Below are 26,991 nucleotides of genomic sequence, written 5' to 3'. Positions count from 1 at the left end.
TGGAAAGTTTACAAAACAGTTAGACTTAAAGGGACAGTTCACGCAAAACTAAACGTTTTTTTTACTCACTCTCACGATGTTTCTTTCTGCTGAAGAACATGTAAGACGATTGTTTGAGAGACATTTAAAAAAACATTTTTTTTTTTTAATACAATGCGGGTACGTTTACACAAAAACAATTTATTAAAAACTGAAGAGTTTTTCTTTTGCGTTTTTCATGAACAAACGACAACATTGTATAAACAATCCCCATTCACACGGATCTGCAAAAAACTAGTAAAAATGCTGTTATTATGCATGCCAGGCCAGTAGTTGGCGATGTCACTTTGTAAAGAAACACTATGCTCTTACAGACTGAAGACGTAATATGCATGCGCATAACGTCACTGTTTTCACAAATTCGTGTTTTTTATAATTTACATCGAGATGATAATGCTATTGCTATCAAAAACTTGAACTTTGAAACCCGTCTTCAAAAGTTTGCATTTTTAAGTCCCCAAAATGCAATTGTCGTGTCAATGAATGCCAAAACGCATAATTTTTTGTTTTGTTTTTAGTTGAAAACAGTGTGTTGTAAACGGCCCCTGAAAGTCAATGTTTTACACCCCATTGACTTTCATTGTATGGACAAAAACTGTTGAATCATTCTATGTTCCACAGAAAAAACGAAAGTCATACAGGTTTGGAACGAATTGAGGGTGAGTAAATGATGACTTTTTTTGTAAACTATCCATTTAAATGGTGCAACAATATGGAGAATGTAGTGTCCTTAGTGGTATAGTGCATTGAAAACAAGCAGTGCTAACGGCTCGGTTCTTCCAGACAGCACAATCTCCAGTCTAAACAGTTTGTCGGGACACCCTTAAAGCTCTACAATAATGCATAATGACTTCTATCCCTAAAAAGATGAGCCTTTCATGTTGGCAAGGATGAGGGTGTTTTTTTTTTTTAATCTTTGTACACCAACGTTACTTGTCGCGATTCACGTTTACGGAGCCCTTTGTGTTTTTTCCCTTGATTCTCGATTCGCTAAAAAATAAACAAAATTTCTTATTTTGATATGTACAAGATAAAAGTTATAAAAATAGAATGGTCATGGTTCTACGTTCAGGATACTGCTTTTTACGATCTGTTCTCATTCTAATGACAGCGACAATAATAGTAATATAATAGTAGTATGATAAAAATACAGACAGAAAAATTTTACTTTCTCTGTAGAAAAACAAAACAAAACAAAACAAGGACTCCTAGTGCAGATGCGTAGCAATGTAAACCTGGTCCTACGACTATGTCAAAAGTTACAGAGTATATTGTTAATACATGTATTATATAGAATCACATATATATATATATATATATATATATATATATATATATAAAAATGAAAAAGCAGGTCATTGAATCCTCTCACAGAGAGCGTTCACATCATCGTTTCTACGATGGTGTGGGTGGGCTTCATTGAGCTTCCGTTCCAGTTGGGGTCCAGCGGCTGCGCCAGCTCGTTGCATTTAGGCTGGTACTCCTGAGGGCAAGAACTGGCTCCTCCCCTCACGGGTGCCGCCACCGCTTTGATCCTCTGGAGGGAAACGTATAGCGATGTTATAGGCCTGTTCATTGGTGAAAAACCTTTTTGTCGTTGGCACGACTGACTCACCTCTATGAGGGGTCCATCTGATTGAATGATTTTGATCACAACCACCATTGGTATGCAGATCATGGACGTGAGGGCGAGGGTCCAGCCGACTCCAATGGACCAATCCGGGTACTCGTAGACTTTGTTGTATCTCAAGGGTGTGTACTTGACCAATGAGAAGACAAAGCATCCCTGCGGCAGAAGACAAAGCAGGGGTATCAACAGCACACTCAATCCAACCTCCAATACATGAGTGCCATCGCCCATTACTGTGAAGTTGCTCTCGGATTAATCAAAATGACAGATAAATGAAAAACTCTTTTAAAGAGTGAAAATATATATATATATATATATATATAGTTACTTTTTTATTGATTAAAAATAAATCAATGATGTAGTTATTTAATACATGAATACAAATATTTATTTGCTATTTAATAATAATAGTTATTGTTGTTGTATTTATTATTGAAAAAATAAATATAAATTATTTCTTTCAGCTAGGTAGGCAGGTTGGTTGGTAGGTAAGTGGGTGAATTATGATCTAGGCTTCTCTTTGTGTGATTCATCCTTTATAGAGCTAAAACCAAGTTTCCAGAATGACTGAACAGGTCAATCCACTGCAAAAGAGCCATTTAATTTAAAGGAAGATATAAGTCTCCTCAGTCTTTAAAAGCTATATGGCTGTACTGTACATAAGGAAGGGATTTTTCCCCCTATAGTCCTATGATCTTCACAGAAAAATGACACTCATGATTCTCATGGAAACTAATCCTGCATTCGTCCTCAGCTCCTTCCATTCATTCTGTTGGCCAGGCAGATGGTCACCCCATCTGGAGCTCTGTTACAGTGAGATGGGAGCCGGATTTTTGCAGCAAATCCAAAGCGTAAAAGCAGTATTTGCAGGTGTAGCCAAGGGGGAGGGTAGAAGAATACACAATCTCAAACTGCTCTGAGTAAAATACTTTCATAGGACCTCCTCAGTGTGTCATTTTAGGAAACATACTGTGTAGTGGGCCTAACAAGATCTGTGGACAAGCACTTCTCACTGTTTTTATGAACAATGCATCTATAAGTAAGCAAACTACTAATTTAACCTGTTTTGGGAACTCTTTCTTCACCTAAAAAGAACTTACCACACACAGAAAAGGTGTGACTACAGTCCAACTCCACTTCATCCAGGGATTTGGTCTGTAACCAATCATCTCTTCAATCGCATCATAGAAATTATCAGCACCTGTGAAGAGGAGGAGTGTTTTCAGGCATCACATTCAAACACATTATGATCCTAGAGTCCACATAGACTTGTACGTAGTTACTGCTTTAAGATGGGAATTACATTAGCAGTTTATCAATTTTTGTTTGGGGTTGGCTGGGAAAAACATTACTAACCGTTGTGCTGTACATTTGCTGGTTTGCTGGCACTTTTCATCAATAGGTTAAGAAATAGTGCTTAAAAGTCCAAATTATGAAGTTTTTGTTAGTGAGTTGAGGTGCTTAACCATAATAATTAAATACAATTCTAAGTAAAAAGTTCTAATATAAACTATAGGTAACAGAATTGCAGATTTAGCCTTTATTAGCTACCTACCTAGCTAGCTAGTTAAAGGTCAAATTTTGAAAAAAATAATTTTCATCTTTTCTCTTACAATAGCAGTAACAGGGTTGAATGGTCCAAATGTGTTTTACAACTTTGGTATAACAATTTTAAAGATTATTATTAGTAAAAGTCAGAAAATTATGCAGTAACAGGCTTGCAGATTTAGGCTAAATTACTCTGTTACTCAGCAGGGTGAGCTACTTATGGGTTACATGATGATTTTTATTTTAAAATCATATTTAATAAATAAACCATGTTTACAATAAGTAAAAAGAGACATTTGCTTGATCTTTTTTTTTCTTAGAATAATTTTGATAACGGTGGATTGGCATAACAAACAAAGTCGACATTCAATTTCTGGGAAAAAAAATCTGGGAAAGTGCAAATGAGATCATGCTGTAAATGGATCCAAATGTGTTTTACTTTGGTATAACAATTTTAAATATTATTATTAGTAATAGGCGGGAAAGCATGTAGTAACAAGGTTGCAGATTTAGTCTAAATTACTCTGTTACTCATCAGGGGCAAGCTAATTAGAGATACTGATTTTGTAGTAAAGGATAAACTCAAGTTTCCAATAAATAAAATATACATATATTTTTAATCTTTTCTTTTTCCCCAATAATAATTTTGGTAACAGGGTGGAATGGCATAATGCACAAAGTCAACATTAATTTTTTGACTAATGAGGTCATGCTGCAAATGGGCCCAAATGTCTTCTTTGGTATAACAATTTTAAATATTATTATTAGTAATAGGCGGAAAAGCATGAAGTAACAGGGTTGCAGATTTATTAATTAGTCTAAATTACTCTGTTACTCAGCAGGGGCGCGCTGGTTAAAGGCCAAATGTTGATTTTGTAGTTAAGGATAAACTCATATTTCTAACAAATAAAATATACATTGTCCTTTGATCTCTTTTTTTCTTACACCAACTTCAGTAACCGTGTTGAATGGCTAACTTATGCAGTCAACACTGAGAAAACACACCTTTTTGTAATTTTCAGTGCAGTCCTTTCAAGATTGGATTTTTTTAGGTGTGTTTGATTAGAGATGGAGTTAAATTCTACAGGACAGTTACTATATCTGCTCAAGGGTATCACAGTTACAAGGATTATAATTGATATGACAGGGAAATCATGCAGTAACAGGGTTGAACTCAATTCCAAATCTTAAGTTTTTACAGTTGAAAACATAACAGTAACAGGGTTTATTCTTTTAAAGTACTGGCACACCAATTTGTACCCTATTCATGAAAAGTGCCTGCTCCAGTACACCATTATGAATAGAAGTCACATTTTCTGTTTACTACTTATACTTACCATAAACCCAGGCTACAGCAATACATTCAAAGAATGCAACCCATAAAAGGCACACGCCACTGGCTGCATAGTAGTCAAAGAGTTGAAACACATACATGCCACCCTGAAAATCAGACACAAAAAAATAAAATAAATGATTGAAAAAGAGTAGGAACGGGTACATGCTATAATTGCAAGGCCGACACAATGGAGGACTGTTATGAGCAAGGGCTGGCTAAACACTTGACTAGTTTTCTTTTGGCATTTGTTGCACAACGCATTCAGGGGTGACATTATGTCACGGAACAAATGGGACACTGTGTGGCTCAAACCACAGAATAGCATTCCCAGTTTATCACTGTTCCAGGGCTTAGCAATCAGGGGCCGAGATTTGAAGGGGCCCAAAAGAATCTTAGATGCGCATTGTCGGACCAGGCTGGATCTCCTAGTATAGCAGTGTGATTCCTCTGTGGAATTCTCACTGCTCAAAGCAGGTCAGGACGTCCATAAAAAGACATGGAACTGGGAGCGATAAGGCACTGCAGGGAGTGGAGGCCTCTTCCTTATGGGAGAGAGCATGAGATTTGGCATGAGTCTGGCGTTCTTGATTACAGGAACTGAGGGTTTGGTTGAAGGCCACATACTATCAAATGACAATGTCACAAAAATCCTAAAAGGAAAACATATGGTGCCTGACCATTCAACTAAGCTGCATTTGATATGGTCTTTATTTAGCCAGGAGAAACCAGCTGGTCCAATTTGTTGGTAAAGACCAGAATTAGAATGGATTTGGAAGGGAAATGCTTCATAAAAGAGTATTTGAGTGTCGTACTTACCTCGGTGACCATGGTAAGTCCCAACAGGTAGCTCACAAAACAGACTATAGCTATGAAGATTTCACGCCGATAACCCTTCCTTAGGAAGGATGGATACAGATCCACTAAGGATGTGATCTGCCCTTCCACTTCGACAAACTGGGAAAAGAAAAGAAACACTGTCAGCACAAACTGGTTTCTTGACTCAAGCTGAAAGGGCAAAGATTTCATATTTTGAGTGGATATTATACAGTACAAAATGACAAAGGAAGAAGGAAGCTCATGGAATGCCATGTTTTATAATAATAAACCTACCACGAGTTTGTGGCTTTTAGTTCATTACTGTTAGCTTTGAAGCTAGTGCACAACAAATACAATTTTAGGAGATACACATAGCAAATGTAAAATTTTGTACAATAAAATTGCTGTCTAGAATGAGCATGCCCTTCCCCAATACCAATCATTGTCATCACAGCCCATGTTCCTGTTTCAATAAGGTCAGTGAAGAAAAAGTTCAGCATCAGTTTGATTGGTTTATAAAGTTGTGACATACTGTAGTGAAATGTATCTATTACTGTAAGTAGTACTGTACATAGATCCCCCTTTAATGTTATCCAGCACAGCTGCATGAATATTATTGTAGATACTTAATTTAACAGTTCAAGTTCCACACCCCGGTTTAGTGTACCCCCTGGATGTGGATGGACACTGATTTAGCAGAGTGTTCAATTTCACTGGGACTGAGAAATATGATAGTGCAGGACTGCTGTATGGCCAATTAGCTGCCAACAAAGTTATTTTTTTTCTTCCTTGCTTGTTTTCTTGTGTGGCTTAATTTGCTGTATTGATCTGTTGTTGGATTTACAGAGCTTTTTAATTCTTTCAGAAATCTTTAGAAATTAGGAGGAAAAAATAAAATAAGCAAAACAAAATTATAAATAATAGGTGGTTATATATATATATATATATATTTTTTCCCCCCATTTAAAGTCTGTGAACATATAATTTAATTGTATTTAACCTATTGCACTTTAAACGTTAGCTAAGAAATTTGCATTAGCCGTCAGCCATTTAATTCCAAAAATGTTTTCTAAAAGGTCCACAGACTGGGTTGAATATCAACATCTGGCTGTATGTCACTACTACTCTGTAAACTAGCAGTACTCAAGCTGTTTAGCATCACAGTTTTTCATTTGATACTCACCTGACTGTCTAGGCCCAACAGCAGAAGCATGATGAAGAAAAGAATTGCCCAAAACGTTGGAAGTGGCATCATACTCACAGCTTTAGGGTAAGCAATGAAGGCCAAGCCAGGACCTATTGGGAAGAGAACAGAGGGGGTGGGGAAGTGGAGAGAGTACAATTAGCAAGGCTAGCAATTTGCACACTTTGATCTATGGCGTGTTTCGTTGTCAGCACAGACCAAAAGGAGACATGAAAGAAAAAAGGAGCGAGTAACTACATGACAATGTGATCAAGCCAGGCAAATTTACTGCCAGTGGTTCATTGCAAGTCCAATTATCGTTTCGGTGCATCTTCTTGCGAAATTAGCATCTTAAGGTTTGCTTCGGCTGTTTCGAAATCTACAAAATGTTTCATGAGCAGTGTGATATTTCCCATGTGTAACACTACAGGTTACATATTCAACACTACAAAGAACAACTTAAAAAGGTAACATACAAACACGTCCATTTGCTACTGCAACATAAAATGTAGAATTCAATCTGTTCAACAGAGGTTAAGTGCAAAAACAAGCACAATGCATATATAATAAAACCATGAAACAATGAAGAAAATGAACCAATGACCAACATAGCATAATGTCAAAGTACAATAAAATGCACTTTCCACAGAGTCAGGTTGATGCATCTATGATTGACCACCCCAAAATTGACTTCTCTTTTGCAAAAAGCTTATTTTAGCTGCATGACATTTGTAATGTTTAGAAATGTATCCAACCAAATCATCCTTAAAGGCTCCCTGATAAGGATCCTGTGGCTCAATACAACCAAAACTGTGCCGATATGCACGGAAGTTCAAGTAAAGTTTAGGTTTGTGTCTTATAAACAAAGTGATAAAGATGTATGTTTTGTGCACCGCACTTGAGCCAGACATACCAAAGTCTCCACAGAGGAGGGCCAAAGCATGAACAACCGCAGAAGACTAGACATTTGGAAAAACTTGAGATTAAAAAACAGTCGTTACATCAACTGATCTCTTTCACTATGAGACTTACTGAAGATGAACCTGAACAACAGGTCTTAAAGCAGCGTGAAAGATGAAGAGCCATTTTGAGAAACATCTGACATGAACTAGATGGTCAAAAGTACATAGACACCAGAACATCCCACCTATATGCACTTGTTGAACATTTACTTTCAAAACCATGAGCTTCCACTCTTTTGGGGAAGGTGTTCCAGTAGATATTGGAAAAAGGATTTGCTCCCATTCACACACAATTAATGGGTGACTGAGGTCTGGCTCACAGTCAATGTTTTCAGTTCATGCAAAAGGTGCTCAGTGGTTCAGGTCTGAACTTCTTCCACAACAGTCTCAGTAAACCAATCTGTTTTTAAGTCTGCATGGTTGTATATTTCATTGTAGGCACCTGCTTGTAAGCAAAGGGTGTAGCTGAAATAGCCAAGCACATTAAATAGAAGAAGGTGTCAACATACTTTTGGCCATGTAGTGTGTCCAGGGTAGAAAAAGGAACCAATTAGGAACTGACTTAGCGACCTTAGTCAAATTGCATATAGTTCTCGAGGACTTAAACCCAAACTCTCCATAAGCATGTTGTAAATTGCCTCTATCCTGAACTTGGCACAAGATGCTTCTTGATTAGGGTCACCAGTGGAAACTGTCTTGAACAGCAGGCAATGCTGTTTCACACAACAGTTGATTCTTCGCCATTAGTGGACTAGGCCTTAATGTTCCCAGTGGCTCCAAGAACACGCTCTCCGCACAGTTCTACAGTTGACTCCAAGCAAATTCCGCTTCCCACCGAGAGACCTTCTACATTTCGCTAATTCATTTAGGTTTTTATCTGATGAATAACGAAGAAGAATCCAAATTTTAGGCCTTTTTAGTCCTAGGACCTGGAACTACTTTTATTGGCTCCGAATTGTTTACAGTCGTCGATTTTTCCCGCCGTTTTCACTACAGGGTTGACCAAACTTTTTCGTGAAGATGGTCAAAAGTACATAGACACCAGAACATCCCACCTATATGCACTTGTTGAACATTTACTTTCAAAACCATGAGCATTAACAACGAGATTCCACCCTTCTGGGAAGGCGTTCCAGTAGAGGTTTGACTGAGGTCTGGCTCACAGTTGATGTTTCAGTACATCCAAAAAGTGCTCAATGGTGTTCTGATCTGAGCTTCTTCCACAAGAATCTCAGTAAACCATTCGGTCTTAAGACTGCATGGTTGTATAACTTCATTGTAGGCACCTGCTTGTAAGCAAAGGGTGTAGCTGAAATAGCCAAGCACATTAAATAGAAGAAGGTGTCAACATACTTTTGGCCATGTAGTGTGTCCAGGGTAGAAAAAGGAACCAATTAGGAACTGACTTAGCGACCTTAGTCAAATTGCATATAGTTCTCGAGGACTTAAACCCAAACTCTCCATAAGCATGTTGTAAATTGCCTCTATCCTGAACTTGGCACAAGATGCTTCTTGATTAGGGTCACCAGTGGAAACGGTCTTGAACAGCAGGCAATGCTGTTTCACACAACAGTTGATTCTTCGCCATTAGTGGACTAGGCCTTAATGTTCCCAGTGGCTCCAAGAACACGCTCTCCGCACAGTTCTACAGTTGACTCCAAGCAAATTCCGCTTCCCACCGAGAGACCTTCTACATTTCGCTAATTCATTTAGGTTTTTATCTGATCCAAATTTTAGGCCTTTTTAGTCCTAGGACCTGGAACTACTTTTATTGGCTCCGAATTGTTTACAGTCGTCGATTTTTCCCGTCGTTTTCACTACAGGGTTGACCAAACTTTTTCGTGATGTTATTTGCAGCAGCAGTGCCCACCATCACTGCTACTTGACCCTCGTACCTGACTCTGCCACATCGGCTATGTCCACCCCTTGCTCTTGTGCCATGAAGCCCAGGACGGAAAATATTGCGAAGCCAGACACAAAACTTGTAGCGCTGTTCAGGCCTCCCAGCAGCAAACAGTCCCTATGTCACACATATGTCATGGAGTTTGTTAATTAACACAAAGGAGCCCTACGTTCCCACTTTGCCCGTTCACTGGACTAAGCCCCCCTCCCGCCCCCGGGGCATCGACACACACCTGTAGCAGTTGTATTTGTACTTGTTGTAGCTTCCCAGTGACGTCATGGCTCCAAGACAGATGGCATAAGAGAAGAAAATCTGTGTCCCTGCATCGATCCACACCTAGACACAAGACGCCAAACCATTTGCTGACTGACAACATGAATTCAGCAAACCCAAATATTTGCATGCGTTCAGCCTCTCGTAGGTCCTCCAGAACTGGATACATCATGAAGGACTAATCTAAATTGTTTCAACAACTACATGTCATGTTTAGATTTGTAGCTTTCTGACTGAGGCCATCATGAGCTTTATTTATGTTGACTCTTTTGCATAGTTTGGGTTTCTCTGTAAACTGTACATCTGAAGTTTATTCTGGTTTTAAGTTGAAGAGGGTCACTGGTGTACATTAAGTTGACAAGTGTAAACAGCACTTTTCCTGCTGAAAAGTCCATCTTAGTTGGCTGATTTATATTGGTTAGTGCTGATTTAGTAGCTAGACAGCTGGTGGACTAGCATAGTCATGTTGTTCACCAGCAAAACCAAGCTTTGGAAGTTGGTCGACCTAGAGTTGGTCTTTCTGTTGCAGCTAGTTGACCAAGTTAGTCTCGCTGGTTAAGCTAGTTAAGCTTGATGGGGTCCAGCACCCAAAACACAACATATGCTAGGAACCAACTATGTTGGTCTTTTCAGCAGGGTTGAAAGCCATAGAAACCAAAGTGATGTGGAATCAAGTTTTGGTGGGTAGGTGATATTGTAAAGCCTTTTGATGTAAATAGCTGAGATCTTACCTCTGGGTCTCCAAGGCGAGTCACGTTTGGGTACAGATAAAATTTGATGCCTTCGGCTGCCCCAGGAAGAGTGACACCCCGTACAAGCAGGACAATTAACATGACAAATGGGAATGTTGCTGTGACGTACACAACCTACGCAGAAAAGCCAAGAACACTGAGGTTAAATGTAATGCTATGGTTTTATGAAAACTCACAAACTTGGTTGGTGATTTGACTATTTAGAAATCTAAAACAGAGCTTTTTCACAGGACTTTAAAAGACTTGTCACACTTTCCGACATTTTGTCAAAACCAAGGCTAACATGCAATTTACAGCTTAACTTCACTGACAGTTTTATATTGTCTTTAGTGGATCAACTTTTTGGCCAGCTGTTTTCCTCCCATCAAGTAATGTTTGGCTTGGCTAGAAATATTATGTTGACCACAATTCCATAAACTACATCAAAACATTAATTACCTGCAAGTAAATTTAAAATTGCATTGTGAATTTAAAATTGCATGACAAATATGTCACATAAAAAATGTTTAAAAAAAAAATCCTGGCATACTAAAATCCAAACACCAACTTTTTTTTTTTTTTAGAACAGCATGAAATAGCTTTTATTGCATAAAGAAGTCTGTCTTAAAGTAGCTATTGCTAGAATTGCTATACAGCAGTCTACTGTGACAGTGTCTTGGCAGGAGTCATGATAAGATTCACAAATGCATTCTCAAGGGGAATGTGTGCCCAAGTCAAGAGGTGCTGTCTGGTAATTGACTTTACAGTATCTATTAGGAAGGAGGTTTGCTATAGTTACTATTGCTGTTAATAACCTGGGAACGGCTGCTATGTTTATGTTGACAATACTGGCTAAGGTAGCATTCAAATTTCCCTAGCTACTAACTGACATAGTAAAAACTATTATTAGTAGTTCTTAAATTAACTGACTGAAGTTGAAAGAATTTGTGTTATGCAACCAGGCTCACCTTCCCAGTGGACTTAACACCTTTCCAGATGCAGAAGAAACAGATGACCCACACAGCGAGCAGACACAGAGCCAGGTCCCATTTAATATGACCCACCTGCTCGATACCGTCTGAGATGCTGAGGACATTTCGCCTGTGGTGGAAAGAATGTTTACTGGTGAGACACTCTTAAGCTATGACAGATGAGTTCACTACAGATGAATAAGTGTTTATGAACAAATCAGAACAAGAAGCCAGTCATCATAGAGCAGGTGTAGCCAACTCTGCTCCTGGAGGGATACCTTCCTGCAGACTTCAGTTCCAACTCTGCGCCACACCTGCCTGTAATTTCAAGTAACCTTGAACACCTTGATTCAATAGCTCAGCTGTGTTTGATTAGGTTTGGAGCTAAACTCTGCAGGATACCTCTAGGGGCATGGTTGGATACACCTGGGGGATATTCCAGAAAGGTTCTGTGACATACCCAGGTAAGTTTATGGATAAGTTAATGGAAAACCAAAATTTTCAGTTTTAAAAGCGGATATAAATTTCAGGGTATGTAAGCAGCCATAGCAACTTATGCTCTGAACATAATCTTCTCCAGATCAGCTTATCTTGTGTGTTCACCATGAACATACACTGGGTTGACAACTTCCTCACAGTTGCGGTTTCGGCTTACCTCGAGTAAGCAAGTTTTGGGTTAATCATCTGAAAGTTCAGGATGTGTGTGATGGTAAGTTAACCTTGCTTTCTGGAATTCACCCCTGCCATAGAGTTATAATACCACCACTAGTCTTCTGCTAGAGCAGGTGTGTGCAGTCCTGCTCCTAGAGGGCCTCCTTCCTGCAGAGTTTGGCTTTAACCTTCTCGATCACACCTTCTTGAAGACCTTAAGGTGTGTTTAAGTAGGGGTGGAGCTAAACTCCATAAATATTGGTCTATAGAAGGCAGTCTGGAGATCTAAACCAGGGATGGGTAACTCCGGTCCTGGAGGGGTACTGTCCTGCAGAATTTGGCTTCATCTCTAATCAAACACGCCTGTAAAATCTAACCTTAGTCTTCGGGATTGGTTGAAATTACCAGCAGGTGGATAGAGCTAAACTCTGCAGGCCTTCCAAGGCCGAAGTTGCCCATCCCTGCTCTAGATGCTTCGGTATATGTTTAAAGCATTAGCACTATTGGGACTGCTTCTCGGGACCCACTGTTCTGCCGGATTTAGTTAAAATAGGTCTGAACCTGCTAACCAAAGTCTGCAGGATTACTTTGGTTTTAAGATTTAAGCTAGTAGTGTTGAAGCAGTATTGTATCTAAACTCTGCAGGATAGTGGATCTCCTGAATACCCATAATCTATAGCATCTATAGCAAGTATGTTGAAGGTCCATAAGGTATTTACAATGAGAACATCACTAAGAGGGTAAAGGAGCTCCAGAGTCTTTGGGAGTGATTTAGGACAACTGTACAGATAAATGAGACAATGTCTTTGGTTCATAACCCCACAACTTCTTCTCAACTAAAAGCTGATAGCTGGATATGGATGGCTTTCAAAGCACAAAACAATATTGTACTAAAGTAATGAGTACTTACTCCCAGAACTCAGTGACGGGGGAAGTGAAGTTAGTGGCGTTCGCAGCCACCCAGAGTGTCTTGTTCTTGCGGAAGGTATCCTCCACACAATTTTCTGTGTTCCATTTGTTGTTGCAGCTTGCCCAGGGAAGCTCTGGCTGAAAGCACTGGAACAGGTAGTACAAGCCCCAGGCCAGAATCACGATGTAGTAGATGTTCAGCAGAGAAACAATCACTATGGACGCATAGCCGATACCTGTACAAAGAAATGAGTGGTAACATTAAGCCAATGACACACTGGATTGACTCAGCACATGGTAGTTGTGCCAAGTGTTTGCGATTTGTTATTATAACCTTAATGAATGCAATGAAAGGAGTTGTGCTCCAGTGAAGCATGAGAATGGATAAATAAGTGACAAACTTCTATGGGACCAGCTTGTGCATGCTGTATAAACATGGAATAAACTGTCCAGAGTGGGAGGAAAGTGATGCAAGACATTGGTTTAGAGATTGAACTGTGTAAATCAATGTTGGCCACGCTGAGTGGAAAGCAAATCAGACCAAAACTCTCACCTCATTCGCTGGCAGAGGGATATGAGTAATTCAGCAGTTGCATGTAATGATTGCTCACTAGTAATCTCTGTTTAAATAAGTAATGTATCTGTGATCAGAAGACATTTTTGTAAGGTTTGATATGCTCTTTGTTATATAAGAGATATTTCTGTGGAAATCTATTGTTTTTTTTTTTGTTTTTTTTTCTAGCAAGTAGTCATTTAGTCTGGGTTTTGATTCCTTTTTTAAGGGTATAGTGCAGGGATGGCGAACTCCCGTCCTGGAGAGCCGTAGCCCTGCAGAGTTCAGCTCCAACCCTAATAAAATCTCACATGCAGTAGCTTCCTAGTAACCCTTCAGACCTTGATTAGCTTGTTAAGGTGTGTTTGATTAGGGTTGAAGCAAAACTCTGCAGGGCTGCGGCTCTCCAGGACCGACGTTCGCCACCCCTGGTATAGTGGGTGCTCTTTGTGGGGCTTGAACCAGCAACCTTCAGATCGTTAAATCCAGATTTAGCCACTACACAACACAAGCTGAAGAGATGTCAAGCTTCTGGTAATGAGCAGCTGCCCTTCTTAGCCAATATATTAATTGACAGCTGCTGATGTGACTTTGTCTCTGCTACTAGGCAGGATGAAAATGAAACTACTACAATTCGACAGGCTGCAATTGACAGACTGGTGAGTGACTGCTTTAGGACTATTCAACATGTGGCAAAGACAAGTTTATCTGCTTTGGTCTACATGAATATCTCCATAGGAATTAGCAGATGCTGCCATGCTTATATGGGAGCCCATAATGAATAATGTATTGGACAATGGAAATGTATAAATTATATTTAGATATTTAATAAAAATATACAAGGATTTTTGAAAACATGTGCACTATTCATAACTGCTGGTAGATTTACTAGTCTTAACCTAATTTTAAAAAAATGGTTCTTGTCATTTGCTCTGAGAGGTGAGGAAGATAGGGCTGACCCTTACTGCTATTTTTGTAAACATAATTTTCTTCTTCTCTGGCATTAAAAGGGATATGTATTTCCTATCAGACACCCGACATGAAACCTGTATGTCTCACACAGCCTATCTTCAGATACAGCTGGTGGTATCTGTGACACAGCTCCCACTCTGTCCTTACCAAGGGGTCAGAGTGGTTGGCATGACCCCATTTGCCCCTGCTGGTAGATATGGTAACTACACCAACTGGCAGCAAAAAGCATCATTCTCAACTGATGGCCATTTAAATATACTGACGAAAGATCAAGCTACTTGATCAAGAAACTGACCTGTAAAAATGGGGCAAAGTTTCTCCCAGCAGGTGATTCCTCCCTCAGAGGTGAACTGACCGAGCGCCACCTCCAGGAAGAATACAGGCAGTCCTCCGCCAAACAGGAAAATGAAGTATGGGATGAGAAAAGCACCTAAATGGAGCCAAGAGAAGATTCACTTAATTCTGTCAATTATTAGATCCTATTAACTGCTGGATTAGTGTTTGTACTGGATGAACTCCACGAGAAATTAGTTAGTGTAAGGCTAAGGCTTTGACACTTGCTCTCATTCTCTTTTTGTACCTCTGTTGTTGTGAAGAAAGTGAGTGTTATGACAATACCTTCTTATGCTGGTGACTGTTGCACATTTGGAAATGTAAGGGGAAATGTAAGGGTACTTTTTCAGAAGATACTAGGGCCTTTCGCACCGCGGGAACCTTTTCATAGTACCAGAACTAATTGTGGAACTACCCACTTTTTGGCATTTTCGCACCGCCGGAACTGGGTGCAATTTTTAGTACCCGACTGCCTTTTTCGAGAACTAAATTAGCTCCTACTCTGGAGCAGGGTCTAACCAGCACAACTGGTACTAATCGTGACGTAAGTAGACATTGATTGGCCAAACGCGTACGAAAACACCCTCATCCGCCATGATTTAAAACTCCGTGTAAACATACTGTAAACATTGTGTCAACTTATTTTGCAAGTATGGAGAACAGCAATAGATGGATGGACGCTGAAGTGCAGGCACTTGTAGCAAATGTAGCATTGCCAGTTGTCGTTGGAGATTCTTAGTCCTCCTTTCCGTTCTTTCAATCGCTTTACGTATACGTCGACATTCCATGTCCATTATTGTGAAACCCGCAAGACACATCAAAAACACAGCTCCGATCACAGCGTCCTCCATCCTCCTGTTGTTAATGTTGTTCTTCTTTGTTTCTGTTGTTGAAACGGGGGAAGTGAAGTTAGTGGCGTTCGCAGCCACCCAGAGTGTCTTGTTCTTGCGGAAGGTATCCTCCACACAATTTTCTGTGTTCCATTTGTTGTTGCAGCTTGCCCAGGGAAGCTCTGGCTGAAAGCACTGGAACAGGTAGTACAAGCCCCAGGCCAGAATCACGATGTAGTAGATGTTCAGCAGAGAAACAATCACTATGGACGCATAGCCGATACCTGTACAAAGAAATGAGTGGTAACATTAAGCCAATGACACACTGGATTGACTCAGCACATGGTAGTTGTGCCAAGTGTTTGCGATTTGTTATTATAACCTTAATGAATGCAATGAAAGGAGTTGTGCTCCAGTGAAGCATGAGAATGGATAAATAAGTGACAAACTTCTATGGGACCAGCTTGTGCATGCTGTATAAACATGGAATAAACTGTCCAGAGTGGGAGGAAAGTGATGCAAGACATTGGTTTAGAGATTGAACTGTGTAAATCAATGTTGGCCACGCTGAGTGGAAAGCAAATCAGACCAAAACTCTCACCTCATTCGCTGGCAGAGGGATATGAGTAATTCAGCAGTTGCATGTAATGATTGCTCACTAGTAATCTCTGTTTAAATAAGTAATGTATCTGTGATCAGAAGACATTTTTGTAAGGTTTGATATGCTCTTTGTTATATAAGAGATATTTCTGTGGAAATCTATTGTTTTTTTTTTTGTTTTTTTTTCTAGCAAGTAGTCATTTAGTCTGGGTTTTGATTCCTTTTTTAAGGGTATAGTGCAGGGATGGCGAACTCCCGTCCTGGAGAGCCGTAGCCCTGCAGAGTTCAGCTCCAACCCTAATAAAATCTCACATGCAGTAGCTTCCTAGTAACCCTTCAGACCTTGATTAGCTTGTTCAGGTGTGTTTGATTAGGGTTGAAGCAAAACTCTGCAGGGCTGCGGCTCTCCAGGACCGACGTTCGCCACCCCTGGTATAGTGGGTGCTCTTTGTGGGGCTTGAACCAGCAACCTTCAGATCGTTAAATCCAGATTTAGCCACTACACAACACAAGCTGAAGAGATGTCAAGCTTCTGGTAATGAGCAGCTGCCCTTCTTAGCCAATATATTAATTGACAGCTGCTGATGTGACTTTGTCTCTGCTACTAGGCAGGATGAAAATGAAACTACTACAATTCGACAGGCTGCAATTGACAGACTGGTGAGTGACTGCTTTAGGACTATTCAACATGTGGCAAAGACAAGTTTATCTGCTTTGGTCTACATGAATATCTCCATAGGAATTAGCAGATGCTGCCATGCTTATATGGGAGCCCATAATGAATAATGTATTGGACAATGGAAATGTATAAATTATATTTAGATATTTAATAAAAATATACAAGGATTTTTTAAAACATGTGCACTATTCATAACTGCTGGTAGATTTACTAGTCTTAACCTAATTTTTAAAAAATGGTTCTTGTCATTTGCTCTGAGAGGTGAGGAAGATAGGGCTGACCCTTACTGCTATTTTTGTAAACATAATTTTCTTCTTCTCTGGCATTAAAAGGGATATGTATTTCCTATCAGACACCCGACATGAAACCTGTATGTCTCACACAGCCTATCTTCAGATACAGCTGGTGGTATCTGTGACACAGCTCCCACTCTGTCCTTACCAAGGGGTCAGAGTGGTTGGCATGACCCCATTTGCCCCTGCTGGTAGATATGGTAACTACACCAACTGGCAGCAAAAAGCATCATTCTCAACTGACGGCCATTTAAATATACTGACGAAAGATCAAGCTACTTGATCAAGAAACTGACCTGTAAAAATGGGGCAAAGTTTCTCCCAGCAGGTGATTCCTCCCTCAGAGGTGAACTGACCGAGCGCCACCTCCAGGAAGAATACAGGCAGTCCTCCGCCAAACAGGAAAATGAAGTATGGGATGAGAAAAGCACCTAAATGGAGCCAAGAGAAGATTCACTTAATTCTGTCAATTATTAGATCCTATTAACTGCTGGATTAGTGTTTGTACTGGATGAACTCCACGAGAAATTAGTTAGTGTAAGGCTAAGGCTTTGACACTTGCTCTCATTCTCTTTTTGTACCTCTGTTGTTGTGAAGAAAGTGAGTGTTATGACAATACCTTCTTATGCTGGTGACTGTTGCACATTTGGAAATGTAAGGGGAAATCTAAGGGTACTTTTTCAGAAGATACTAGGGCCTTTCGCACCGCGGGAACCTTTTCATAGTACCAGAACTAATTGTGGAACTACCCACTTTTTGGCATTTTCGCACCGCCGGAACTGGGTGCAATTTTTAGTACCCGACTGCCTTTTTCGAGAACTAAATTAGCTCCTACTCTGGAGCAGGGTCTAACCAGCACAACTGGTACTAATCGTGACGTAAGTAGACATTGATTGGCCAAACGCGTACGAAACCACCCTCATCCGCCATGATTTAAAACTCCGTGTAAACATACTGTAAACATTGTGTCAACTTATTTTGCAAGTATGGAGAACAGCAATAGATGGATGGACGCTGAAGTGCAGGCACTTGTAGCAAATGTAGCATTGCCAGTTGTCGTTGGAGATTCTTAGTCCTCCTTTCCGTTCTTTCAATCGCTTTACGTATACGTCGACATTCCATGTCCATTATTGTGAAACCCGCAAGACACATCAAAAACACAGCTCCGATCACAGCGTCCTCCATCCTCCTGTTGTTAATGTTGTTCTTCTTTGTTTCTGTTGTTGAACGCCGCGCACAAATGATGTCGCTGTCGACCGGCTTACGTCACTTCTTAGTACACACTGTCGGTGCGAATGCAACCCTTTAAATGGTACTGGGAAATAGTTTGCGCAAAATCATCCCACTACTTTAGTACTGTACATTTAGTTCTGGAACTAAAGCGGTGCGAAAGGCCCTACTGTAAATAGAATATCTTTAATGTGTATCTCATTTCCAAAGTTAGCACATGATTGCTGTTTAGCCTTGATTAGCCTTAAAGAGACAGTTCACCAAAAAAAAATGTTGTTTCAAATGTTTTACATTATTCTGTGAAACAGAAAAGATTTTTCGTAATTCACAATCGTCTCTCTTCCATGTAACAAAAGTGGATAGTGATGCATGCTGTCAGACTTAAAAAAGCACCATGAAAGTAGTCCATAGGACCAAAATAAGTTCAATCGCTTTACGTATACGTCGACATTCCATGTCCATTATTGTGAAACCCGCAAGACACATCAAAAACACAGCTCCGATCACAGCGTCCTCCATCCTCCTGTTGTTAATGTTGTTCTTCTTTGTTTCTGTTGTTGAACGCCGCGCACAAATGATGTCGCTGTCGACCGGCTTACGTCACTTCTTAGTACACACTGTCGGTGCGAATGCAACCCTTTAAATGGTACTGGGAAATAGTTCGTGCAAAATCATCCCACTACTTTAGTACTGTACATTTAGTTCTGGAACTAAAGCAGTGCGAAAGGCCCTACTGTAAATAGAATATCTTTAATGTGTATCTCATTTCCAAAGTTAGCACATGATTGCTGTTTAGCCTTGATTAGCCTTAAAGAGACAGTTCACCAAAAAAAAGTTGTTTCAAATGTTTTACATTATTCTGTGAAACAGAAAAGATTTTTCGTAATTCACAATCGTCTCTCTTCCATGTAACAAAAGTGGATAGTGATGCATGCTGTCAGACTTAAAAAAAGCACCATGAAAGAAGTCCATAGGACCAAAATAATTTATTCGCTCTCAAATCATATTTGCGTGCATTTAATTGAAAATGCATTGTGATCGGGATACAAGAAAACTCATGATGTATGACATGTCTTTGAAAAACTTGATGGTGCTTTTTTATACATTTATGAAATTTGACAGTTTAATCATTCGTTTGTGCTCTATGGAAAAAGAGCATCTTCTAAACATCTCTGTGTGTATCCTACAGAACAAGATTATCATTTGGGTTTGAAAAAACATGATGGTGAGTAAATGATGACAGAAGTTTTATTTTTGAGTTGATTTATCCAATTGATATCCTCTGGGGCAAATTCAAGAAATGACGTTGAGAAATTAAGTTTTTACGACTGCCACATCGGTGTCCAAAGTCCAAAAGTATCAACAAATATGCTCACCTCCACCATTCTTGTAGCAGAGGTACGGGAACCGCCAAACATTGCCTAAACCAACAAAGCCCCCGGCGACTGACAGAAGAAAGTCAAGCTTGCTAGCCCACTTTTCCCTTTGGGGATGTTTTCCCTCGGCTTCATCCTCCGGCCTTGTGCCCGGGCTCTTTCCTGGGGAGGGTTTCAGAATGTCCTTATGGAAGTCCTTTAGACACTGAAGTTTCTCCTTCTGGGCCATGCTATAAAGAAAACAAAGGGTCAGAACTCTTGACTGAACCCCGACCGCCTTAGGTTCAGATGTCAAAAAGATTGCATTTAGTTTATAAAACATTTATAATTAGTCCAAACATTAATAGTTAATTTAGAACAGCAGCTTTTCCATGAGTGAGAAATGTTCACATGAGAAGATATCGTGATGGTTAACGTGATTAAAATAATGGCACCTTTGTGTGGTTTCAACACAGGAAATCTTCATGTACGACACAACTGCTAGCAAGTATCATGACTTGGTACAATAATATATCTATGACCAATAGTACAAGAAACCTAGTCGTAAAAAAGTGATAAGATTCATAGCTTTTTTTGTTGCTTGTGAAGTGTGTCTGTAGTCAACACAAAATAATGCTAAGAGATAACCACATAGCCAATGAGTAAGAAAACGCATCAGCATTTTACACCAAAAGTCAGCATAAAAACAAAATGGACACTCTCTTAATTCATGGCCTGGTCTTATTTTAAATGATTGGTGGACTATAAACCTATTATTTACACAATATATTCAGTTGTTTTGTCGAAGTAAATTCATTTTTTATATTATAAATTGTACTTGATATTACTGGAAAACATTTAAGAAAATCATTTTTTGCTCTTAAAATACCTGTTTCACTCAGAAATACATTATGGCCCAAAAGGAAACCCAAATGCAATCATGCACATAAATTAATCCGATATATTAAAATCTCCTCAATTCATTCACTGTGGTTTTGCTGCAGAACTGGTATGTGTTTATCTTGCCCAAGTCCCTAATTAACACAGTGTTTATGCTGTCAGGATTCTGTTCAAGGATGGAGTAATTATGTCAGGCTTGGCGTCTTCTGTTTCAAAGCCTGAGCCAAACTTGCCATGGAGCCCCTGAGATGAATCCCAGAGAGTAAGATACCAAAGTCAACTCCAACATCTCTACCCGTTCCAGACTCCCTTACAGCTTGGCAACGCTTGAACAAACTATAGCCCCACTGTGAGGCCGCTTTCTTCAACACAAGCCTGCTTTTTTCCCTGCTCTCAAGGAGACGGAAGAAGAGGGGGAAAAAATCTGCGGTGTGTTTGACAATCAATAAATATACGTATATTCTCCTTTCTGTAGCTTTACTAAACATACGACTTAATCAACATGCTAACTAGTGTGGCAGCATGCCAGGACTCCAGTCTGTAGCGGTTCTCTGGATACCAGTTCAGTGACGTTTGTACATCTTAAGTTCATTTAAATGGATCTTCCGGAGGTTTCTTAAAAGTCTAATACATTGAAAGTACAATTTACAACACTAAATAGTTCCGATTTAACTGATGATTTTCTGTTATATTTTTTAATTTAGCACAGAATCATTCACTTGGAAACATAAGACTCGAAAAATTTCAGGAAATTACGTTAATCTGCTTTAGGTAGGTTAAATCTGTGTGTTTCAAAGGCTTGGGAGCTCGCTACAACTCAAACACGTTCTGTTACATAACTAGAGTGAAATCCTCCAGACACTTTCCATTTCCATTTCCATTTCCATTCAAAACACTGTGGTGACAAACTTTACTGGCTGAGAGTCAAAAAAATAAAAAGCAAACAACTGGGTTGAAAAAAATGCAACTGGTAGGTGCCTTGTTGAACGTATTCAAATTGCAATCTGTGTGTTTCAAAGGCTTGGGAGCTCGCTACAACTCAAACACGTTCTGTTACATAACTAGAGTGAAATCCTCCAGACACTTTCCATTTCCATTTCCATTTCCATTCAAAACACTGTGGTGACAAACTTTACTGGCTGAGAGTCAAAAAAAAAAAAGCAAACAACTGGGTTGAAAAAAATGCAACTGGTAGGTGCCTTGTTGAACGTATTCAAATTGAAATGCCATTTTTGCCCACAAGTTGGCAAAAATGTAAACGTCAATAAAATAAATTCAGTTTTAAAGACATTTCTGATCTAAGTTTCTAATATCCGGCATGACAAAGTCACCATCAAAGTCTCATCTTTAACTTTATTCCTCAAATTTGGCCCCCTTCCCATTATACACAAACACAAACATTCCCTCAAATAAATGCACTGCCTTTCACTTACATTTCCTTCATGGCTGAATCCAATAGGTCTGTGTTGTTCTCTCAGCAGACACCATACCTCTGACCACATGGCCCCAATCTCTCCAGGGCTCAGTGTAAGCCGAGGTGACACCACGTCCCGCCCACAGACTAAGACAATTAAAAGCAATCAGTAGATTGGTCGCAGCTTCGGAGCAGCGGATAACCCAAGCGTCAGTCGGCTCAATGGTAAATTTCCACTTCCCAGAAACTATTTATCTTGGTGGCGTCCACTTGTGGCAACCCGAGCTGCAGACGCGACAAACAAGAGCATGTGGATGGCAATCCACACCTCTGTTGCGTTTCACTTGAACAGCTGATGGTTTCCAGGCTGTCGTCATGCCTCCTGCCATGAATAGCTTTTCATTTCAAGACAAGTAGCTTAGCTTAACATACTTTGACATGTAGTCTAAGAAAAATTATATACTTTTTGTTAAGTGGTTTGAAGACCGAGCTAAATATTTGACTGACTGACAAGTCTGACTTAGATTCCGGTCAGTAGCGAAGCAAAGACAAGGCCCAGCGCATTTAAATGTGGTGAGTAACAAAAGGCTATTGTACGACTTGTTTCCCTCAGCCTTTTGCATTTGGCAGCACAGCCATGATAAAGGGACAATGGCGATTTGTGCTCATAGGACCATTTCTATGAATTTTGGATCAGGCAATTTGTTCAAAAATACAGAACAAAGGATCTGCTGGCATTTTCTTTTGCCCTTTTAGCGCACAGTGTTGGAATGCTGTGAAAACTCAGACACATGGCAGCCTACTTTGGGACACTGACTAGGTTTGTTTGATTCCCGAGCAGAGACAATAGACTTGAATCACACCGAGCTGGTCAAAACTCTCAAGTTTTCTTCAATGGAAGATGGAGCAGCTTCACTCCGAAATCCACAATCAGTTGCCTCCTAATTGCAAGTGATTTGTTCTTCCGCATCTATAGGTCACATAGCCTGTGGCCGCAAGGGATTTGTTGGGCCATCAACTTTGTCATCTCAGCTGAGCGGCAGGAATGGCAGGATTGCTCCACACTCTCGACTATTGAGGGAGACTTCAGGTCTGGAGTCGGTGTGAGGCACTTGGCTCATTACATAACTATCCCTTTTTTAGAACCACATACATTTCCTGAGTGCTCTCACATTAAATTCCTTCCTTTCCGCACTCGTTCCACCACATAAACGGAGTCCGGAGCGTTAGAAGCACACTCTTAGCCATTTATGTAAACCTCACAATGTAGCAATGATGCATGAAACTGAAGTCATGAGCATTAAAGTCAAGTGTTGACAGCAGAGTTTGATCCACTTGTACATGATCTATGGCATGATGCATTGTGCTATCACACACTGCCTAGCCTTAGTGAACCAAACTGAATCACTGGAAGTCAAGACACTTGCATTTGAATCATGCTGCAGAGCTAAAGTCATGGTGGGACGATTGACGAGGTGGCCCCACTGTGGTCCTCAAAAAGTTTGCCTAGGCCTCCTTGCAATTATCCTTACAAAAATATAATGGCCGATACATTTTTTTGATATATAACAATTTTTCTATCATTAGAGATATACACCTTCAACAACATTTTATTACTATTAATATTGTAATATTAATACTGTAAATATAATAAATGTGATCTCCTTTGGTAAATATTTTAAAATGTTGCAATAAATGTATATCTTACTGTAAGCTGACAAGTTAACTTTGACGGCCCTACAAATATATTTTGTTAAATCTTTTTTTTTTTTTCCTATTACATTTTTTATATATCTCCAAGCACTAACTTGTGGTCCCATGAGGGTCCTTTGACCCATTTTGAAAACCCTTGCATTTCGGTGCATGTTGCAAAGAACAAATCCAAACCAGTGTATTCAGGGTCAGTATGCTGATTATGAAATATAAATGAGAGAGGATCGAAGTAATGGTGTCAACTCTTGGAGAATAATTTAGAGTTAAGCACCTAAGATAGTGTTTAATAATTAAAGGTTATACACTGTTGGCTCTTCATTGTTAGCACTCCATGCATTGAAGAAACTGTATTGTTACATATTGATGTTGTTACAACCCAAAGAATTATTATTATCATAATCATTAATGTGGTCATTATGACTTTTGATTTCTACCTTATTCAAAACACAAAACCCATTTTTTTTCAGCTAGAGATTTATGCCATGAATCAAGTCAATTGGTCTGACTTAATATTTACGACTCCACAAATGTCTTCCTTGTTTAAGTGCAATATTTGTTGCCTGACCAAAACAAGAAGTGGAAAGGTGAAGACACTATGTCACCGAAAAAAAAAAAAAATCCCAATGCATGCAAGATGCATTTTTATAGATGACACTGGGGGACTGTTGCATGCCAATAAAAAAAATAAATAAAGTGGTCAAAATGATATTTAAAAGTGAACCGGGTCAGTGAACTGCATTCAGAAAGTGTCCTGTTCTGCTATCTGTCCTCTTTTTCATAATTGTTGACTTTTTAGGAAACGATACTGAATACAAATTTTGCATTATTCTGTCTGCTCAATGTGAAATTTGCCTTGAATGTTATATTAAAGAGAAACAACTCGATCAAATAAGAAGAAAAACATGCTGGAAGAGTCCAAAGTCTAAAGTGGTAAACTCAATTTTGGCCAGAGCTGTTTGTTGGCAGTCATGACACAGTATCGCCTTTGTTAACACGTCTTACGTTTTTTATTGACATCAATTAAAAAGTAGCTCATATTTGCAGTTCTCTTTTATGACGCTATGATATAGACAACACACTGAATAACTGTTTAGCTGTTTTCGTCCTCACTAAAAGAAATGGCACCTGTCCCAAATGCATTGTGGCTGTGTCCCTTATCAGTGTGCTAGGTATGCCAAGCTGGCATGTGCACAGAAACCTAAACTCTGTATCCTGTGTATTGTGTTTGTTTGAGCAGGGACTGCTAGATGAGGTGAACCTGCGAGAGACGACTTCAAAGTTGCACTGTCAGTTCATTTGTATGAGCCGAGGATGCTGGTCCAAACGAAAAGCTGTATTCTATTTGGCCGGTTCGTGGCATCTCGTTGCTTAGCATCGCGTATTTAATACGGAAAGAATCTTGTTGGGAGCAGGTGTCTCGAGACGGGGTTTTTTAACTGGGAACGGCGTTTTTAGAAACGAGGAACTTCTAGCAAGACGCTGACAACAGTGTATCTAGCGCGTGTTTACATGGAAAAAAACTCATCAGAGACGGACGCATGAACGCGTTCTATATAAGCGTTTTAAACGCCCTTCACGCTGCATTCAGTTCCGTTTCGTTTCGCTGTTGAAGGCAAGAACGCGTCCTCGTGTGAACCGTCGCCAAAGACGCGTCCAAGACAAACAACACCAAACCTATTACTTTGAGGAGGCGAGTCCGTATCACTAACTTTCGCAGGATGTTACCTTTTTTTCTTCAGAATGCATCTGACAGGTTGTCGACGCTGCATCTACAATCGCATCTTTGTGTGCAAAAATAAATAAATTATTAATAATAAAATAATAATCAGTATGTGCTTTAGTTTGTCCGCTTGCCACTGCTGAGGTGAATGTCTCAGGGGGGGGTTTAAAACCCTCAATGATGCAGGCTTTCATCGACGGCCATCAAGCTGTCTATTCTTAACTCTATGCAGTCAGCACTCAAGTTATATCTGTCTAGAGTGGGAGTGTAAGAACTTCAGTGACAAGTGACAGCATCAACACAAACAGCGGAACGCCAGTTTAAAAGGCTATGAAATCATAAATCATAAAAACGAATTAAACGATTATATAATATGGCTATATTACTATTATAGGCTAATATATAAAATAAGCTTTAAAATAATAACATTAAACAAAATCTTCTAAATAAACGGTCAAAGCACTTCCTGGATCCCTTAACAAACTATTTTCGGCAACTAAGACAAGCTATTGAATTTGAAGTAAAGATGGGGAGGAAGACTTAAAAAGACTGACACTGCAATTAAGTAAAAAATTAAATGAAACATAAGTGGTATAGCATCAGTGCATGATACTAAATCCAAAGAACAAACATGCGAAATAACGTTACCTTTATTGTTTATCTCCTTTAATTGCTTTGAAACGCTGGTGTCCCTTCTGTATTGTGCGGCGGCTCGGTGCTGAATAACAGCGGCAGCGGTAAATTTAGTTTATGAGCTTTTTTCCTGACCTTTGTCTCTAAACATGGGTGACCATTAGACATCAGTTGTGGAAAAACACCGGCCTGCCTCCCGTCCGCGACAGCAGCGCGTCTTCTTAAAGCGCCCGCTTCCTGGGTTCAGAAAAGCGCGCCTCCAACGCGCATCACTTGCTGCAGCTCCTCAACTGCGCCGCCACTGGCCAATGTCTGTCAGCACTGCTGGGTCAATACTTCTGCTTCGGAACAACAGTCTTAGTCTGAATAGAAAAGAACCAAACAACCGTTCGATGAAATGTGATTTATGCCTACAGAGCGATTCCTGTAGCTCATCTGGTAGATCACTTCAGTAGCAACTTTTGCAGTGCGAGTTCTGCCAAATACACGAGTGACGTTGATAGGTAATAGGAACCATCACAGCACCTCAGGCCCTTTGAGCTGGACAGCCTTTACCTGAACCTCAGACGAGAACATCTCTACTTTAATATCAGCTGTTTGAATAAGTGGCCCATTGGTAACTGTACCTCCAGAGAGTCTTTTGGGCGAAGGAACTGTTCACCCTAAAATGAAAATCTGCTGAAAATGTACTCACCCTCAGGTCATCCAAGATGTAGATGAGTTGAGTCCTTCATTGGAGGAGATTTGGAGAAATGTAGCATTACATCACTTGATCTGCAGTGAATGGGTGCCGTCAGAATGAGAGTCCAAACAA

General features: G+C 39.8%; 1 protein-coding gene across 1 annotated transcript; it reads right to left on the bottom strand.

Annotated features, from left to right (window-relative positions):
• Positions 1–951: 951 nt before the first annotated feature.
• Positions 952–22,294, bottom strand: LOC107567309 (sodium- and chloride-dependent taurine transporter-like). Its single transcript, XM_016252971.1, has 15 exons — positions 22,131–22,294; positions 19,819–20,048; positions 17,509–17,643; positions 12,954–13,188; positions 11,390–11,522; positions 10,422–10,556; positions 9,650–9,753; positions 9,410–9,534; positions 6,553–6,665; positions 5,370–5,507; positions 4,555–4,657; positions 2,770–2,870; positions 1,655–1,825; positions 1,381–1,576; positions 952–1,347 (listed from the first exon to the last, which is right to left on the bottom strand). Exons 1-14 carry the CDS (start codon positions 22,139–22,141, stop codon positions 1,421–1,423), a joined length of 1,890 nt encoding a protein of 629 aa, XP_016108457.1. The 5' UTR covers positions 22,142–22,294; the 3' UTR covers positions 952–1,347; positions 1,381–1,420.
• Between the last annotated feature and the right edge of the window lie 4,697 nt (positions 22,295–26,991).

This window comes from Sinocyclocheilus grahami, unplaced genomic scaffold (genome assembly GCF_001515645.1).
Source record: "Sinocyclocheilus grahami isolate Dianchi unplaced genomic scaffold, SAMN03320097.WGS_v1.1 scaffold1146.1, whole genome shotgun sequence".
NCBI classification, from domain to species: Eukaryota; Metazoa; Chordata; class Actinopteri; order Cypriniformes; family Cyprinidae; genus Sinocyclocheilus; species Sinocyclocheilus grahami.
The sequence above is the reverse complement of the archived record's forward strand: the minus strand, read 5'-3'. Positions and strand labels throughout refer to the sequence as shown.

Excerpts from the sequence above, each read along its gene's own strand:
- LOC107567309 (XM_016252971.1), bottom strand. Across the intron at positions 17,644-19,818 it reads CTGCTACAAGAATGGTGGAG|GTGCTTTTCTCATCCCATAC; the intron begins GTGAGCATATTT and ends GGCTCCATTTAG. Across the intron at positions 2,871-4,554 it reads TGCTGTAGCCTGGGTTTATG|GTGCTGATAATTTCTATGAT; the intron begins GTAAGTATAAGT and ends TCCTCTTCACAG.